Here is a 20,236-nt window from a genome sequence, read left to right on the forward strand (position 1 = left end):
TATTTGGAGGAAGAACTGAAAGAAATGAAATCCATCAAGGGATGCTCCTTTCCCTGCCTTCATTAGACCTTTGAACCCTGGTTACCTCAGGTAGCCAGTCACTTCGTGTGTAGATGAATGAGACATATGCCAATTAATATCTTTGTTGCGTTGACTCTCTTGTGCCCACATCCTGGGCTGTTTTGTGATTCTGCCCTGCATGGCTCCTGCCATTTCAAGTCAGCATTGTCATTTCTAATTTTGACTTTTCAGTGATACTTATTTTTATTTCACCACACAAAACCTCCAGACTCTGAGGTTAAAATTAAGACTTAAAATTAAGTCAGCGAGTAAGGATGGCAGAAGGAAATATATCTACATTTAATGACAGGTCGTGGGGCTTCCCAGGTGTCTTAGATGGTAAAGAATCCGCCCACAATGCAGGAGACCTGGGTTTGATCCCTGGGTCGCGAAGATCCCCTGGAGAAGGGAAAGGCTACCCGCTCCAGTATTGTTGTCTGGAGAATTCCACGGACAGAGGAGCCTGACGGGCTTCAGTCCATGGAGTCGCAAAGAGTCAGACACGACTAAACGACTAACACTTTTAGCTTTCACACTTCACAGACATCTCCCACGGACTTGCATAAAATGTTTTTTTTTTTTTTCAGTTTGGTTTTCATATTTTCCCTAATTGATCTTAGGATAATTTTCAATTTTTTAATAAAGATTCATTTTCAAATTTTAAAAATTCATTTTTGTACGTATGCTTTTCCACAATTAAAAAAAAACAAAAAAAAAACTGTGCTTTGCTGACTTCCCCTTCCATGAATTCTTGTTAAAAACAGTAATTGAAAGTTAACTTTAGAAAGAAATACTTGAGAACGTCCCTGGTGGTCTTGTGGTTGAGAATACACCTGCCAGTGCAGGGGACAGCAATTCGATCGCTGGTCCAGGAAGAGTCCACATGCAACAGGGCAGATAAGCCCGTGGACCGCAGCTGCTGAGCCTGTGCTCTAGAGCCACAACTACTGAAGCCCGGTTGCCTGGAGACCATGCTTGCAACAAGAGGAGCCACTTCAGTGAGAAGCCCAAGCACTTTCAACAAAGAATAACCCCCTACTCACCACAACTAGAGAAAAACCTGGACAGCAGTGAAGACCCAGTATAGCCAAAAATTTTTTTTGAAAATGGAAAAGAGATACTTGAGACAAATTTCATGAAAATCAAGTCAGACAATTTAGTTTAATTAATATTCATGGATCAACTACTCTGTGACTGTATTTGCACAAAAGTAAGTATTCAAGTTGCTGGGCCTGTGAGTGATAAGGCAGATGCAAGCAACAGTATCTCAGGGACTGACATGAATTCATAACACTATGTTCCAAGAAAGCTTGGGTAGGGGAAGAGTAAGCCTTCCTCAGAGAAGGGGATAGTCAGGAAAGCTTTGAGGAAGCTGTTTGAGTTCAGTCTGTCAAGATGAGTTTGCTAGGCAAAAAGATGAAAGAGGGACGGTCAGAGCAAGTGAGACAAATACAGTGAGTATTATGTGTGTTCAGGAAACTCCACAAGATCTTGACTGGTTGAATCAGGGAGGTGGGAGCTGGGAAGATGACCAGATGTTAGACTGGAAATAAAGATGAAGTCAAGATTGCGTTCTGCTCAAACATACGGTTATTGGGGGAAGGGAGTTTGGGATGGACAAGTACACACTGCTATATTTAAAGTGAATAACCAACAAGGTCCTACTGTATGGCACAGGGAACTCTGCTCAATGTTAGTTGGCAGCTTGGATGGTGGGGGGGTGGGGGCGTTTAGAGGAGAATGGATGCATATATATGTGTGACTGAGTCATTCTGTTGTGCACCTGAAATTATCACAACATTGTTAATCAGCTATACACTAATGTAAAATTTAAAAAAATTAATAAAGGAGTACATTCTCCTTTCTCCCGTTTTTGTGTCTTATGTAAAGTTCAGAGCCATCTTGTATACCTGTCAGGGGCTTAGTACTTAGACGGGGGGAATGTCACCCATGCCTTCATCTCTGTGCTATGCTTAGTCGCTCAGTCATTTCCTACTCTCAGCAGCCCCACTTACAAAGTATGAGCTTTAGTCCATATTTTCCAGTTCTATCACATTGTTGGGTCTAATGGTGAATGAAAAAGAAGAGAGAGGGGAAGGGACAGCTTGGGACTTGGAGAAAAGAGGCTGTCATCCAGTCTTGTTGAGGCATACTCAACAGTTCCTCTAGCCTTGAGGGCTATCTGGTGATCACCTGTAATCCCTTTGGTCCCAAGCCTTCTAAGTAAAATATTTTGGAGGAGGGGTTTGGGAATCTGAGTGTGAATGACAGTAGGGGTGGATGAGTGACAGCAATGGAAAAATCCCATTAACTGAATTGAAAGCTGGCAGATTAGCTTTTAACTATGTTTTTAGCTTGCCTAGTTTTAGCAGGCAAGCAAAACGTAGAAATAATATTCCTGTACCTTTTAAAACATTTTTTTTTTTCTAGTCTTCAGTTTGTCCAGCTACAAGTAGGGCAGGCAGTCTTGTGGGGTTTCCAGGTATAAAATCCTAGCATGCATTTTGTGATGGTGCCAGTGCACAGTTATGAAAGAAAAAAAGAAAAACAGTTTCTATTCTGTCCTGAATGCCAAGAAGATATCACTTCTAAGCTGCATGTCAGAGTTAGATATTTATTGGCTAAAACATCTGTCCTAATTCTTCAGTTTCCTGGCTCCTGTTGTAATTTCAACATACAGGGGATTTCCCCTGGCCCTTTCTTGAACATTAATTTTTTTTTGGCTTGTATTTCAGAGGCCAAACTCAGCCCCTTAGATAAATATTCAGGCAACTGTTTAAAATAAGTCCTGTATTATTTATTTATCACATCTGTTAAGAAAGCTGCAAGGATAAAGTAAGAGTGAAAACTGTGTGTTTTGTCAGAATATGAATCTTGCAAGAGTATGTTCAACTGCTGCTCCATCTACACAATGAGTGTTTTTAGATTCAGCTACCCTCATGGCAAAGAATGAATAAATCACTTAGATGCCCATGTTTAGGGTCTGTATGGTCAGTACACACACACACACACACACACACACACACACACACACAAAGAGGCGCACACTCTTTGAAGGCTGTGCATGCATTATATTGTGTCCTATTCATTTTTATTCTTGAACTTTTCTTAGAAACAAGTTTTAAGTCCACAGAAATACTCATTTATATATTTTATTTTCTATTACATTTACTTTCTTTAAGATTCTGCACTTATTTTATTAGAAGTAAATAATTACAGGGAAACCAGTTTGGCCCAGAGAAATAGGATCAGGTTCAGAAAGAGGAACTGGGGAGGAAAATGACTCTGTAGTAAAGGAATTCTCATGATGCTTCACTTGGGTCTGGGCTGGAACGTAAGATGAAGTAAAACAGAATTGAGTTAAAGGGAATTGAATCATGTTGAGGAAAAACTTCACAGTATTTCTTGAGGCTGTTTCAGTTTTATTGTCATTCCCTCAACTGAAATTCCAGGCTATGTGTCGACGACTCTTTCTTTTGGAAACACTGTGTGTAAATACATGTGACTCACTGTTACCACAATGCGGTAGTGAATTTAAACAACCATACAGCATGTTCACTGACACCGACATAGGTATCACAATACCCTGTGGTTTCCCAGGTCAGAAACAAATAGAGCAGGTTGTGATTTAGATACCTGTTATCCCCAGGAAGTGACAGCTGATTGTATACTGCTTATTGTAGCAGTCAGAACATAAAAGACATAAGGTTTTGATTACACCCACACTGATTCAGTAATTGTTGTTTTTTTGATCCTGCTCTGCATTGAAGTTTACCTTTGAAACACTTATGAATAAAATCATTTCCTGAGAAAATTGGTAAATGTGTTTTGATGTCCAGTAGGCCAGGAGCATTCTGATGCTTTTTACAAATTCCCTGAAACCCATGTGCTACATTTTGGTTGTCTTTTTAAACTACCTTTAGGTTTGTATTTTTTAGGTGGTGATACTAATTTAAGAATGTGAAAGTAGTAAAACGTATTTGTTAATGTGCACTTTTCTTTTGGCTGGGCTCACATTCCATCCATTTGGCTCTGTTCAGTTGGGATTATATATCGTATCCACCACCTTCCTCTCATCTCTCCAGTTTGTCATACTTCCTATTGACTCCAGAATATTGGAAAAAAAAAAGCCATCCATGTAATCAGTATAAAAATTAATTTATCTTTAGAATATAAGCTGATGGTTATTTCTCATATTCCTTGATAAGTAAGCTTTGGCAAAGAGGTACAAATAAGTGATGATTTTAAGAAGAGAAGCCAGGAAGCCATAGTTTATGTAAGCAGTATTATAAAATGTTTCTTTACTGGAACATTTAGATTGTTTTAAACAAAAAATGTCATAGTGTATCAAAGAGAAAAAAATCACCTGATCTTTAACTCAGGCATTGCTCTCCCTGGATATCTGGGCACATCCTTTTGTTACTTTGACCTTAATGTTTTCTGGGCCAGTTGACCTCAGTTTTTTCTTATCAGAGCTCAACATCTTGTTCCTTGTGGCCTTATTAACTTCCTGTTTCAAGTCTTCCAACATGATGCAACATGTTCTTTAGACATCAAATTTTCTGTATCAGTTCTTGGCTTTGAAGCCAGATATTCTAAATGGAAGATTATGGACCTGGCCTTGGACCCCAGCTCTGCTGGTCTACTGGCTGTGACCATGGGCACATGAATGACCATTTCTGAGCTGTATTTTTCTCTCTCCATGTGGAGATGACACTTTTTCTGTCTCACAAGGAAGCTGTGAGGATGAAATGAAGTCACGTATGTCAGATGCCTGGCATTAATAACTAAGTTATTTTCTAGAATGTGTTCATTTTGTCGTCCTAATTGCTTTCTGTCATTAAAACAAAACTCAATTCACTCTTTTGCTTGGGCATCCGTTTTCATGGGTGCATTTTCCATTTCTAGTCAGTGTGAGCTTTAGCCTTTCCGAAGCAGTGCTGTCAACACTGCCACATGCATATGTCTCCACTTTTTTGTTTGTTTGTTTTAAATTTTATTGGAGTAAAATTACTCTACAATGTGACTAGAATCACATATAACTCATCCACCCACCTTTCACACTCAGGTCAGAATTGTCCCGAGCTCCTGTTCCTTGGAAATTTTTCTTAGATTAGTGTTAACCCTGGTGCCCTTAAGAAGGCTTATTTTAAGCATTTACAATATGTTCTCAAGTTATTTTCTTCCATATGACTTCCTCTTGCCTCCTGCCTTTGACATATGCCTCCATTTGCCACTAATCACAGTGCTTCCTCATGTGGGTTTTCCACATAAGTTCACCCTCCCCTGGAGTACAGAGAAAAGGCCTTCTGTCTCTGCTGCTGCCACAGTCACATCGGTGTGAAACCCAGTCTCTCAGGCAGAGTGTCTGAGGAGGACGAAAAGAAGCATTGGGACTCTAGCAGAGGTGTTCCAGAGCAGAGATGACAGTGAACGTGACTTCCAGAGATGCGGCACCTGGAAGGCTTGACTGTAGTAAAAATGGGTAGATTATGTTGTAATCTGCAGAGTCCATGATTTTCTTAAAAATAATTACCTTCAGTTGACACTCAGCATCTCACATTTCATTTTCCCTTCTCCATGCTATGTACTTTGGCCCATAGAAGAGGATATACACACACCCCAGTGTATAGACTCTATAGACAGAGGGCTTTTAAGGGAAGATTCATGGTACCTCTGAGGTTGAAAAGTGAAAGTGTTAGTCGGTTAGTTGTATCTGACTCTTTGCAACCCCATGGACTGTAGCCCACCAGGCTCCTCTGTACATGGATTCTCCAGACAAGAACACTGGAGGGGGTAGCCATTCCCTTCTCCAGGGGATTCTGAGGTTGGTAGATTGAAAACAATTTCATTAATATAGATTCTTTCTTCAAAATGTTATGAATTGCCTGATCTGCCTACTCACCTCCAGAAAGTACCTACTGACTCCCGCCTCTTGGGACAGATACCGTTCTCTTTTTTATGTCTGTACAGTAGCCCAGAGCATTGAAATTATCATCAATTAGTGGGTAAGGAAACTGAGGCTTAGAGAGGTTCAGTGTAACTGTGGCCACAGAGTTATTAAATGATCCATTCTTTCAAATTGAGATGCTCATCTTTATACTGTGCTATTTTGCCTTATTTTAGGTATCCATTTTCAATTGGAGAAAAAGCTCCAAGTGAGTTAATTACAGTGGATATAAAAAAAGGAATTCAAATTAGTAATATCATTATCTCTCTGTTCCTAGTGTGTGCGAAGCAGGTAACCGATGAGGCGTCTTCCACCCGAGATTCAAGCCTTCCTAACACAGCAGTGCAGAGCAAGTTAGTGTCTTCCTTTCAGCAACACACCAAAAAGGCTCTCAAACAGGTAAGGTCGCTGGCATTTCTTCTTTGTCTCTCAGTTCTGCCTAGTTAAGATAGAAGGTTATGCATAAAAAAGCAAAATAAATAAGAATGTAGTAATCCGAAAGCAGCAGAGATGCCTTAGATTCAGCCACCCCCTGCTATCTAGTACGCTGACTTTATGCTGCAGACTACGAGAGGCTTGGCTGAGAACTTTGATGTAAAATAGAAGAGGGAAAGTGTGTTTGGAAACATACAAAACTTAAGAGTGTGTGTGTGTGTGTGTGTGTGTGTGTGTGTGTGTGTGTGTGATTTAGAGCAAATATATTGCTTGTTCATATACATATTTTGAAAATACTGTCTCTACTTATGGTCTCATGTTTATCTGATAGTTGACGTCAAAAAGAATCTTTCTTGTTACCGAAATGCATTGTTATAAATAAGAAAAATAGCAGTTGTGGCTTCCCTGTATCTTGACTATCCATCAGTGTGTTTGGTGGTGAATAGTATCATCCCCACATTATATAAGCAGTCTTGACCTGTGTGTCCTTGTCCAGAGATGGTGGTGAAAAGTGTGGTTATAACAGTGGACTCGAGAAAGAAAGAAAGTGCTCAGTCGTATCCAACTCTTTGCAACCCCATGGACTGTAGCCTGCCAGGCTCCTCTGGCCATGGAATTCTCCTGGCAAGAATACTGGAGTGGGTAGCCATTCCCTTCTCTAGGGAATCTTCCTGACCCAGGGATTGACCCTGGGTCTCCTCCATTGCAATTGGATTCTTTACCCCTCAGACATAACCTGGTTTCAACCCTTGCTACTCACTATGTGACGCTGGGTGAGCCATGTTTCTTCTCTGAATCTTAAACTCCTCCTCTAGAAGATGTAGAAAATAAAGTTACCCTTCACCTGGGAATGATCCAAGAATTAAGTGAGGTGATAAGCTGAAAGGAGGTGGTAAAGGGAATGTGTAGCTCATAATACTCACTCAGTGAATGTCAGCTACAGCCGCCACCCCAGAAATGCTGCATGTGTCCAAAAGAAAAGAAAGAGATGCTGTGGGCAGAGGGGAACAATGCATGATTATATTACTGCTAATGTCAGTAAATGCAGAGCTCACTTAAATGCAGAGCTCAGTATTTAGCCCTGAATTCATGGTTTTCCTTTAATTACTTTCCTGATTTTTTATTTTCATCATTTTGTGACAGCCACCTCCACCTCACCCCTTGCTGACCCTTACCAAGTCTAGTAATAGAGGTGTCATTCTAAAGGATAGATTTATAAGAAGGAAAAAGAGGCCATGTTTTTAAATAAAGTTAGAAACATTTTTAAAGTCTCACAAGCATATAAACCTACTTAATATTCACATCCAATCTCTTGAAGTTAGAATGTCTCCACCTACTCCTCTATTTCAAACTAGGAAACTTTAAGAAAGAAACAACATTTTTATACTGCATTCTGTTACTTTTTAATTCTGTATTAGCTACTGAAATCACAGTATCTCCCTTCACTGGTATTATATTTAAGGTAGTAACAGTGTTTCATCCTACAGAGGTCAAATCCTGAGCTCGCCATTTGTGTCCTTGCTCTTGTGAAATGTTTTAGATGCCAGAGAACAAAATTAAATTCAGTGTGGAGATCCCTTTTTCCCTGATGAAATAAAGTAGGGATGATGGTAGGGAAGCCTGGGGAAAAGACTGATTCAAGTGGGAAACTGGATGCAGGTACTAAGATACCAACCAGGATGGAACAAAAGATGCAAAACTGGGTACTGCTAACTTGAGCGTTTAAGAAGCATAGATGCAAACGTAAATGAAACTCATACTTCTGAAGAACAATGATTTAGAAACTATGTACACTGTGAATTCATCCTCTGTGTGAATGGAAAGCTATTCATTCACATGTCTTTATTGTCATGTCACATTATTTTTAACTTTCTTCATGTTTGTTTCATATCCTTTGAACTTTTTTTAACAATTGCTAAAACATGACACAGTTTTGAGTTCCTGGGTATTTTTTGTTTCTTTGTTTCATTTTTTTGTAGATCATGTGTCCATGGGAAGTACCACTTGCTTGATTAACATCTAAACCTTACTTTAAGAAGCCAGCCCTGTAAGCTGCTTAATGTCCTGAGAGAGCTATTTGTTAATGCCTTAAAACTTCCTGTTTTATAAAGTTAAATTAAAGTGAAAGTTAAGTCGCTCAGTCGTGTCCGACTCTTTGCGACCCTGTGGACTGTAGCCCACCAGGCTCCTCTGTCCATGGGGTTCTCCAGGCAAGAATACTGGAGTGGGTTGCCATTTCCTTCTCCAGGGGATCTTCCAGACCCAGGGATCAAACCCGGGTCTCCCGCATTGCAGCCAGATGCTTTAACCTTTGAGCCTATAACCAGGTAACAAATTAGTCACCCGGACAGTGTGGCACAATATATTGCAGATATGCTAATGTTTGATTAATATTCAAATCTGTATTGAAAATACATTTAGAAGAAAAGCTGTTCTTGTAGAATTTTGTCAGATTCCTTGTAATTGCTGAGTTTCTTAAGGCAGCATTTCAAAAATTGACTGAACATGCAGCATTTTGAATTGCAGCAGCCTCAGCAGATCTGCAGCTTTCTTTTTGATAGTTGAATGGCCATGACCATGTAGAATTATTTGTAAGTGTATATACTGTTATATATATATGTATGTGTTCTGTGATTGTGAATATGTTTTGTGTATACACATAAAACATAATCTTACAGCATGAATCATAATCTTAAGAACCTAGGGCCAGCCGAATAACCCTAATAATAATTATATTAGCTTGTCATTTATTTTTATGCTCTGCATTTAACAGGCACTATGCCATTTAATCCTCACACAAATCTTTTAAAGTAATCCTTTAAAATATGTTTCAAATGAGGAAGCTACAGCCCAGAGGAACTAGAAAACTTACCCAAGACTGTCCAGTGAGTACATCTTGAAGATGACATTTGAACCCAGAATCATAGTTTCAGATTCTGCCCTCTCAACTATTAGTTCCTTTTAGAATATGCTTCCTAGGTGCATCAGTGGTAAAGAATCCCTCTGCAGTACAGGAGATGTGGGTTCAATCCCTGGGTCAGAAAGATTCCCCTGGAGAAGAACATGGCAACCCACTCCAGTATCATTGCCTGGAGAATCCCATGGGCAGAGGAGCCTGGTAGACTGCAGTCCCGGGGGTCGCAAAAGTCAGACACAACTTAGCAACTAAAAGCAACAACAACGGGAGTGTAATAGGGTACATGGATTTTTTACATTATCCAAGGAAACCTGCATTCCCAAATATTTGTACAATGTAAGGAAAGCATAGTCATTAAGAATATTATTTCTGGGCTTCTCTGACAGTCCATTGGTTAAGACTCCATCTCCCAATGCAGGAGGCATGCATTCAGTTCCTGGTCTAGGAACTAAGATCCCTCATGCCGCACAGCACAGCCAAAATAAGACATTTTTTTTCAAAAAAGAATATTATTTCCTAACAAAGACTGCTTGTGTTCAGTATCAGCACGTATTAAAGGTAGATACTTAAATATAGTAGCTTTTATCATTTTACCAGGAGTATATTTTGAGTCAGTAGGGCTTTTGTATTTCAGCTCTATATTGCTCAGTGTAGGTTCTTAGAAAAAGAAGGTGAAAAAAAATCCAGTAGCTTTTTACACGTAAGTATAGTGAAGAAATGGCTTCCCTGGTAGCTCAGCTGGTGAAGAATCCGCCTGATAGATAGGAGACCCTGGTTCAGTTCCTGGGTTGGGAACTCTGAGCCTGTGCTCTAGAGTCCATGTGCCACAACCTCTGAAGCCCGAGAGCTGTAAACTCGTCCTCGGCAACAAGGGAAGCCACTGCATCTAGAGAAAAGCCCATGCAGCAATGAAGATGCCCAGCACAGTCAATAATAAATAAAAAAAATTTTTAAATTGCTTCTTCTAAAACAAACCTCATGCCAAACAAGCCAGATAAAATTCGCCATCTCTGAAACCCCCACCCCCACCCAAAGCATGTTGCCACCGTGAGTGGGTACTTAACTGTGCACTGCTCTTGACTGCAGTGTAATTATAGGCTGGACATTGTGAAAGCTAGAATGCCCCTTGTCTGTTGATGTAGGGTATTTTCATTGCTCCTAATGTTTGGGTCCCTTTAACTTTCTAATCATCGGAACATTAGTTCATATCATATGTGGAGTTTAACTGCGTGAATAATATGTTGTTATTTCAGTAGTTATTTTTCTGAATAGCATCTTCAAAATAATAATCAGAAGTCTCTGGAGAATAGCAGATTGCTGATGATTACCTTGTTCCCTGTCTTCTTTCTGCCTTGATATTTTAGCTGTAATGATCCTAAAAGGTGTGAAATGATTATATTTTGAATTTCAAGGAAGCATAATTAAGGAAGATTAAATTTTGGAAGTTGCTAAACAGCAGAATCAAAGGCAAGATTAAAAAAAGATGAGCTGTGTTACAAGGGGAGGTAACATGACGGACAACAGAACCTTTCCGTCTTGTTCCTGTTGGTTTCTTTGACCTTCTTCATTATTTATTTAGGATGGTAGAATTTATTCATAAAGTTGCAGATCCTTTTCCCTCTTTGTATCACAAAGTAGACATATTCCTGGTATTTTGCTTTCACTTTATATGTTTGACCAATACTGTGAAATTCCAAAGGTTGTGTTGCCCGATAGCAGTTTCTGAACGTGGGTGTTGACATTTAGCGTACCAGCAACAATGCCCGTTGGTGGTGCCTAACACAGCCAGCTGTTTCATATGTGTGTATTTCTCATTATTTCAGCATTCGCAGCATGTGCTGTTTTCAGATTTTTCAGTGAAGGGCTTACCACATCCAGTGCATTCTTAAATTCCACTGTTGCTCTTCTTTCTCTGTGAAAACAAAAAAAGGTATTACTTCTTTATGTAAATCCCAAGTTAACATAAAAGTCTCTGACTTTAGATTTTACTTTATTTTTCATTGAGGTGGAAATGAGAATTGTTCCATACTTTTAGAGTCTTCCCAAGCTTTTTTCTTTTAAAATAAAATGTTTATCTAAAGATTTTCTGTCTCTTTTTATAAGAGAATATTGTAATACATCTCAAGAGGAAAGAATACTCACTCAGCATCTTTTGATTTCTCTCTTTTCACTTAAAGCCAGAACTGTAATTGATGTGTGATATGATCTTTACTTTCCTAGACTGGTTTTGCTCTGTTATGTTGGTTTCCTTTAATAAGTAAGTCTATTTCCAAGTGTAAGCCTCTAAGTTTCTTTCATACTGAATGATACCTGGAAGTATTAAACTTGGCAAGTTCAATGTACCCTGTGTAGTTTGGACATGAGGATATTAACATGTATGGGCAGCTTTTATAGTAGACTGTATTTACACGTGCCATCTGCTTTTTTGTTTAGTTTCAGTATTGCTTCTTTCTAGACTTTAAATTAGGATTTAAAGTTGTTCATGAGATAATTCCATTAGCATTCCAACATATACCTAAGAGTTGAGTAGTTAGAGGCACCTCATTGACATCTTCCTCTTAAAATGAATCTAGACTGAGACAGTAAGACTTAATTGTATAATATCAATGACAAATTAAAACCATGTTATAGATTGGTCAACAGGGCCACTACTAGCTAAGTAAAACTTATGGTGTGGAATAGAAATAGCCGTCTGATCCTCATGTTTTCACAACAACAAATAATCTCCCTTCTCAGGGTATCCTTGTGCAGAGCAGATCTTCCATGACCATTGAAAGTGGCCTTCCTAATCATATTTTCTTGATCTATTACGTGGATGTATATTTCCAGGTTGAGATACCCAAGCTTAGACAATTACGAAGTAAATTTCATTTCTCTTCTATTGTATGTCTAGTGTAAAATAGGCAGTTTTCTTGTTCTCTTGGAATTTTAGCTGAAGCTAAAAGGATAATGGATGGTGTTAAGGATAAATGAATAAAGTTAAGGATAATGGGGTAAGGGGGTGCTAGACATAGCCTCAGAGGATTCACTGAGAGGAAGCCAGGTGGCCATCGCCCATCCCCCAAAGCCTGCTACCCATAGCTCTGCGGTGTTCCTATTTAAGATACCTTGCCAGCACTGTCGTCTCTTCTGCAGGGGCACTTACCCCGGTAGTTTGCCCGGCACCACTCGGCTCACGGGTTGAGCCCCTCTGGCGCTGCAGCCTCATGCCGCACAGGCATTGAGACAGCTCTGCAGCCCGTGTTCTGCTGTAAGTCAGCCCGGGAGGCCAGGGGCATTCGAATAATGCAGGCGGTGGGCCAGACTCATTTATTCAGGGAGGTAGAGAAACCCTGGGAACGATGTCTAGTAAGTACCAGAAAGTGGTGCCCCTCAGCTGAATTTGGCTCAGAATCCTCTTTGTCAGGCACATTGTTTAAAACAGGAAACCTCACCAAAAAGTCCAGTTGCGTTTCTTCTCGTGAGTCATTACTCCCCTCCCAGTGGGTGTGAGCTTTTGCAGTCCGCAGTCTACCCCTTGTCAATCTTACCTTAGCCAGCATGGTCCAGAAAGCATTGCATGTTTTTCAGGGGAATGTCAGGAGACATGCAGCATATGTGACGAGTGGCCGATGCGCACGTAGTTGCAGAAATATAGTTATATAACCAAACCAAACAAACCCTGAGCAGCTAGCTTCTTTATTTGCAGAATGTATGCCCTGCCGTGGGGGACTCCAAATCACTTTACTGCCCACCTCATGCACATAACAAACACTGGAGTTTTACCGTTGAAAGTCACCCCAAACTATCCCAGACATCTCAATTAAGTCAGCATTGTTTTTTTCTCCTCTATCCATATTTTGATCTGCTTGGAGGGTATTCCCAGTGTCCACAGCCGAATAAGTCCTGCTTTCTAGAAAATGAATTGGAATCTGCAGGGTATCCTAAAATGACTCAGCCTAAAATGGCTATGGATCTAGTAAACGTAATCAAGATGCCCTCTCTGATAGCTGAATCCCGATACTCCTGAGTTCAGCTGCTAGATACTAGCATCATAGTAAACAAAGGCGTCCCAGTTTTTGCTTATTTGACCCTGGAAGTGTTAGTCGGAATAGAAAATAATGCCTGTTTTTCAGAGCTAAGGCAAACAAAGTATATTTTTAATACACTTAGAACAGTGTTTTTTTTTTTAATTGATTTTTACTGGAGTATGGTTGCTTTATGGTGTTGTGTTTCTGCTATACAACAAAGAAAATCAGTTACATGTATACATATATCTCCTGTTTTTAAAATTTCCTCTCCATTTAGGTACCACGGAACAATGAGTAGAGTTCCTTGTGCTATGCAGTAGGTCCTCATTAAATATTTTAATACATAGTATCAATAGTGTACATATGTCAATCCCAAACTCCCAATTCATCCCACCTGTCTTTCTCCCCTTGGTATCCATAAGTTTGTTCTCTACATCTGTGTCTCTATTTCTGCTTTGCAAATAAGTTCATCTGTGTCATTTTCCTAGATTCCACAGATAAACTGTATTATACAATGTTTGTTTTTTTCTCTTTCTTACAGTGCTGCAGTAGACATTGGGGTGCATGTATCTTTTTATGGTTTTCGTCAGGGATATCCAGGAGTGGGATCGTTGGATCATACAGTAGTTCTGTTTTTAGTTTTTTGAGGAACCTCCATACTGTTCTCCACAGTGACTGTACAACCTTACATTCCAAACAATAGTGTGAAAGGATTCTCTTTTCTTCACATCCTCTCCAGCATTTACTGTTTGTAGATTTTTTTGATGATGGCTATTCTAACTGATGTGAGGCAATACCTCACTGTAGTTTTGATTTGCATTTCTCTAATAATTAGTGATGTGGAACAACTTTTCATACACCTATTGGCCATCTGGATGTCTTCTCTGGAAAAATGTCTGTTTAGGACTTCCACCCATTTTTTTCATTGGGTTGCTTGGTTTTTTTATATTGAACTACATGAGCTGTTTCTATATTTTAGAGATTAATCTTTTGTCAGTTACTTCGTTTGCAAGTATTTTCCCCCAGTCTGAGGGTTGTCTTTTCATTTTTTTATGGTTTCCTTTGCTGTACAAAAGCTTTTAAGTTTAATTAGGTCCCATTTGTTTATTTTTGTTTTTATTTTCATTAATCTAGGATGTGGGTCAAAAAAGATCTTGCTGCAATTTATGTAAGAGAGTTCTGCCTATATTTTCCTCTAAGAGTTTTATAGTATCTGACCTTAGGTTTAGGTCTTTAATCCACTTGAGTTTATTTTTGTGTACGGTATTAGAGAGTGTTCTAATTTCATATTTTACATGCAGCTGTCCCGTTTTCCCATCATCACTTACTAAAGAGACTTTAGCAAACGCATAGAAGAACTAAAGAGCAAAAGTCATTTCAGTGGTAGGCATATTGGGACTTCCCTGGCATCCATTGGTTAGGACTCCCTGCTTCCACTGCATGGGGTGCGGGTTGTACCCCTGGTAGGCAGGGAATAAGAAGATTCTGCATTGCCACATAGTACAGGCAAAAAAAAAGAAAGATCAACAAAGTTTCCATCACCTACAAGCATGTGGTGTTGCATTTCAGTATTTTAGAAATAATGTTCAAATTTCTGAGTAGGAAATATATATTCAGAAAAAATCATTGAGACCATTGAAATGGGCTCAATATTGACTAACATTCCTTATCCCTGTCTTGGCTCCAGCTTGACTATTTAAAATTCAAAATAGCCATGGGTTTTTCTTTTCATATTATTGATACCTTGGTTTATTTCTGTCCAACCGCTAATTTTTCTATAGTACAGTCTTAGCTTTAAGACTTGAGGGCAAAATTTTTGTTATTTTAATAATTATTTACCACAAACACTATAAAAAGACATGTTACCTTTGACTTTGTGGTTCTGGCCTCTAAGCCTCTGATTGTATCATCTCTTTTTTCTTTAAGCGACATTTTCCAAAATACATCGCCCCACCGTACCATTAAATGAATATTTTTAAAATACCTGTTAGGATTGCCAAGGGAAAAATTTGAAATCTATGTAGACGCCTAAAAAAATGATCACTCTTTATATAGGTTTTAATTGCTTTGGGAAGTCTTACCTTACATAGTGGGCAAAGGTGGGCTTAATTATAATTTAAGGTACTGCCTTGCCTTATATTGTTTTATGTTGGATTGTAGGTTAATGTCTATAAAGTACTTGGAGTTCTTACACAGGGCTAGAGAAATGTATGCAATTATGTACACACCTTAATGAAAGAGTAAATGTTGTAAATATTTTATATAGCACGTGAACTCTCATGAGGAGGATGGCATCTTTATTATCTCTGTGTCTTCTGTCCCCCATGCCCCACTCCCCACCCCTCCCCAAGTGGCTGGTACTTTTTAAACTCATTAAATGTAAGAATTGAAGGGAAAATGTCTCCTATTATTGTTAGCAACAGTATCACTTATAAGAGATTTCCTAAGCTATTCACTTCCCCATCTGGTTTTAACTCTCATCTGAGTATGCTGTCTCTCATTTAAGTGATATTTAGTTTTACACACCTGTAATTATTTGATTGCTAAATTTTATGGTCAACAAGTTGGACATTCAGGTAAAACATCTTGCACATAAAATAGTGTTGTTTCTGTCAGCCGGGGGATATAGAGTCAATATAGCATTTCAGGAGACAGTGACAGTTATTGGTCAAAGAACATTAATCAAGTAACTGAAATGTTATAAAATTGGTAGAAATTACACAGAAACCAGGAATAAAAAGGTTGGAGACTGTCTGTGGTCAGCCTTGTACCTTTTGAGGAGTTTTAGCATTCCTGGAACCATGAATTTAATGTCTCTTCAATTGTGTATGCTTAAGCCCCTTTTTATTACGGGTAATTTTCTGCGTAAAACGATCAGCTAGATAAGCTGTATTTCAAAACTTTTCAATGTCTTTTTATTACATTATCATCACCACGGCCGATTCATTTATGAAACACAAAGCACTCCCATTTGGAGCAATTTATTCTCGTATCAATCTCCCCCCTACCCCCTCCCCGCCAGGATTTGCCAGAACGCCGTCATGTTCGTGTTCTGAAGGTTAATGCCCAAAGTCAAGCAGACAGGAGCCAAGTGCTGCAAGGTTTCCAAGATTAGGACTGATTCCCTTCACAGAAATAAATGATTCCTGCCATGTTCAGTGATTTTGTGCAGCGCTCCCCACGGCTGAGCGAGTGCATCAATACTGTAGTCCTTACCTGCTGCACATACTGATGACACTCGGTGTTAACTTGATTGACTGAGCAGCCCGCTGGAGAGGACGCACCTGCGAGAGAAGTGCAGACACATATATTTTTATCCTGGTTGCGAAACATTTATCTTACATTTCTTTTCTTTGGGAGTCATGGTTTCCAATTCCATGGGCTCTCAAGCCACTGCTCCGGTACCACAAACCTCCACATGCTGTTTGGTTTTCAGAATTCTCCCCAAAACGGTCTCAGGGTCTCTGCCCTCTGCCAAAGCCCGATTTTATGCTTTTGAGGGAAAAATGACAGGAAGGTGATGCTGAAGAGTCTTGACAAATGAGTGACTCTGTGGAATTTTAAGTCTGAAAGGTTCTATCTAGTGATAGACAAGTGGATCATTTAATTCAGTTATGAGAAATCATTTTGACTATATGTTTCTGTTCTATTTTATTATCATGTTTTTGTAGGCTTTGAGGCAGCAGCAGAAGAGAAGAAATGGAGTCTCAATGATGGTAAACAAGACTGTCCCTCGTGTGGTTCTGACACCATTAAAGGTGTCTGATGAGCAGTCGGATTCGCCTTCAGGTAAAGAGCTAAAATATTCTGTGCTTGGCCAGTTACTTCCCGGAGGAGAGTTCCTCACTGAGAGAGAGAGATGTCATGAATTTTCTCTGAAACTGAATACTATTTCCACTTGAGGTTTCATTTAATTTTTTTTTGTTTTTGTTTTTATGCCTTCAACTCTTTCCGTGATTCAAACCTAACAGGGCATTTTGCTCTTAAAAAAAAGCAAAAGCACGTCTTGCTCATCATCACAGGACTCCCATTTGCGAATGTCAGTAGATGTAAGGAAATGTGTGGTACTGCTAGCTGGGTTTCTTTTGCTTTGGCTATTGTGTGAATGCTGAACTTGAATGCTGGACCACATGCTGATGTGTAATGCCATCAAAAGCCGTTCTTCTGTGAGTGTGAATTTGTTTTGCCATCCTCTGCTGCAAAATCTAAGAATCGTTTATTAGTTTTTGTGTTCTGGCAGCATTCTTCTCACCTCAGCGCAGCCCTGACCTTTTCTTCTAATTTACCTTCTGTCACTTTTTCAGCTATGTACCATTCTATTTATTATAGATTGATGTTTGCGTTTTCTCTTCCTGCTTCAACGTAGTTATTCATAGAGGCATGATCTCTCCCTCTCTTCATCCTTCATCTTTCTGTCTTGGCCTTGCATCGTCTCCAAGTGGCATAGTATTGTTGAAGTGTATTCATATATTTTCACAAAAGATCTGAGTGTTTCTTTTAAAAGCTATCAGATCAGTGAATGTGTTTTTGACTCCACTATTAGGCCATCTGTTCTTGCTTTTTGTTCTGTTTGATTGATTTATTGGACTTTTCTCTTTATATCCAGTAGAGGAATCAGATTGTGGCCAAAGGCAGTGTATTAACTCTTAGAAAAGGAGATTATATCTATGGTTGGTAAAACAATTTGAGATTTTTCTTTTCAAGGACAGCAAGAGGAAGATAATGACATAATAACTATTTCCTCTTTTAGGATCTGAATCTAAAAATGGTGAAGCAGACAGTTCAGATAAAGAAATGAAACATGGGCAAAAATCTCCCACTGGAAAACAAACAAGTCAGCACTTAAAGCGATTAAAAAAGTCTGGTTTAGGTGAGTGTTCAATTGACTATAACATTTCTCATTTTAGAGATTTAAATCTTGTTGAATGAAATAATAGGAACTTTCTTTTAATAGTTAAACAGGAAAATTTTAAATCTTCCCAGTTTATCTAAACCAAAAAAAGCTGCTAAATAAGGCAACATACTACAATGGAATGATTTTAAGCATGTTGCTAAATTTGTGAATGATATTGTTGGACGGAGCAGAGGCTAAAGATAAGGGATTTAAAACGATATATGCATTCAAGTAATTATCTGCCAAGTCATGATTCAGTCTAGTATGCACTGTTTTGTTCCTGCTACTGGGTTTCACTTTATTGGAATACACTGTACTGGGGGGAGGGGGGAAATGCAACTTTTATAAAGTGTTCATGGAACTAAAGAGTACACTGTCGGGATACGCTGCAGTAAAACTACTCTGTCTTGCTTTTCATCTTATGCTGCTTGAAATATTCAGTAGTGCTTGTCTGAAAAACAGTGTACAATTGCTGAGAAGTGTGGGAGACATACATATTGGGTCCTGCAAGTCAGCCCCAGTTTTCTTCTGAAGACTTCCTTCCTGATAACTTTTCATCAGGAAATCAACAGCAGCATTAGAGGGAAAAGAAATATGAAAATTGAAAAAGAGGAAAATATACATATCCTAGGCTGAACATTAAAATTCTAGACCAAACCTTCCCTGTTGGATGTCTGGGCCTAATGGCTTCATTTCTCTCAGTTATTTTATCTCTGAGTAAGGGTAATGATCATTGTAACATTTTGTAAAATGGTTGGTAGAAAGTACAAATTTATTGACCTGAACATTATTACTGGTTCTGCCACTTACTTTCTTGGCAACTTAGGGTAATTCTTATTTGCAGAGTTTATTTGTTTATAAAATTCGAGCAAAATTTTAACCCATGTGTTTATCAATTGAGTAAAGGTTTATTGATTGCCAACTCTATACCAAGATTTTGTTAAATTCTGGGAACATGTTTTCAGTAAAGGCTTTATAATAGGGTTTAGATAGCCTTATATCAGAGATCTTTGGAAAAACAGAATTTATTTTTGCTTCAAATTCTTTAAATATAGCATAATTATCTTTTTCTTTGTTTTCAAGGCCAAATCATTTTATAGTTATTGTCTGGGCCCATGTGTAAGTTAGTGTATAACCATACCTACATATATATTGACATTTTCCCCCTAATCTTTGAGTTTTCTAAAGTATTTTAAGTAGCTTATGAAGTTGAAAAGTGTAATGGGAGAGTGATATGTAAAGAATATCCTAAAAAAGAAACAAGCCCCAAAAACATCGTGTTATGATACCTTAAGTAATTAAAAAGTTAGTAAGCGTCTGTTAAATCTGTGTGCTACCAACCTCAGGAAAGTCAACACCATATCATGAGTTTAAGAAAATTCAAGGCACAAGGACCTCTTCATTTCTTTACTTAGCTGCCTTCAGGGGTGGGAGGTCAGCAAGGCTTGTCCTACTCATATCAGGATCCTGTCAGATGCTGAAGTCTTCAGTCAGGATCTCTTGTTTTAATTGTCATAACCTAGGAATCCTGCATGCCACTAAACATCTTATACGTAAGCAAAATACAGTAAAGGTATTTTGGCTCCTTTGCTAGCAAATTTAAAAGGCGATAAAGGAAACCACCATGTTCTTTTTAACCTGCTTTTTGTTGGACTACAAAGTACTAGAAATAATGAAGCTACTTTAAGGAAGGAATGGAAAAGTAAAATCTTACCCACTCCCTGTATTTAATGCAGTGGTTTAGGTACTGAGGGGCTTCCCTGGTGGCTCAGTGGTAGAGAATTTGCCTGCCAATGCAGGAGACCTGGGTTCGATCCCTGGGTGGGGAAGATCCTCTGGAGAAGGAAATGGCAACCCACTCCAGTATCCTCACCTGGAAAATCCCATGAACAGAGGAACCTGGCAGGCTACATTCCATGGGGCCGCAGAAGACTTGGACATGATTTAGTGACTGAACAACAACTAGATAC

The 20,236-nt window shown here is 39.0% G+C and overlaps 1 protein-coding gene across 1 annotated transcript in view; it reads left to right on the forward strand.

Annotated features, from left to right (window-relative positions):
* ASXL3 (ASXL transcriptional regulator 3) overlaps positions 1-20,236 on the forward strand; it is a 186,312-nt gene that overhangs the window by 83,907 nt on the left and 82,169 nt on the right. The window contains exons 5-7 of the mRNA XM_070452801.1: positions 6,288-6,409; positions 17,044-17,161; positions 18,123-18,242. Coding sequence (XP_070308902.1) covers positions 6,288-6,409; positions 17,044-17,161; positions 18,123-18,242 — 360 coding nt within the window. The remainder of the gene's footprint in view (positions 1-6,287; positions 6,410-17,043; positions 17,162-18,122; positions 18,243-20,236) is intronic.

This window comes from Odocoileus virginianus, chromosome 22, assembly GCF_023699985.2.
Source record: "Odocoileus virginianus isolate 20LAN1187 ecotype Illinois chromosome 22, Ovbor_1.2, whole genome shotgun sequence".
In the NCBI taxonomy this organism is placed as follows: domain Eukaryota; kingdom Metazoa; phylum Chordata; class Mammalia; order Artiodactyla; family Cervidae; genus Odocoileus; species Odocoileus virginianus.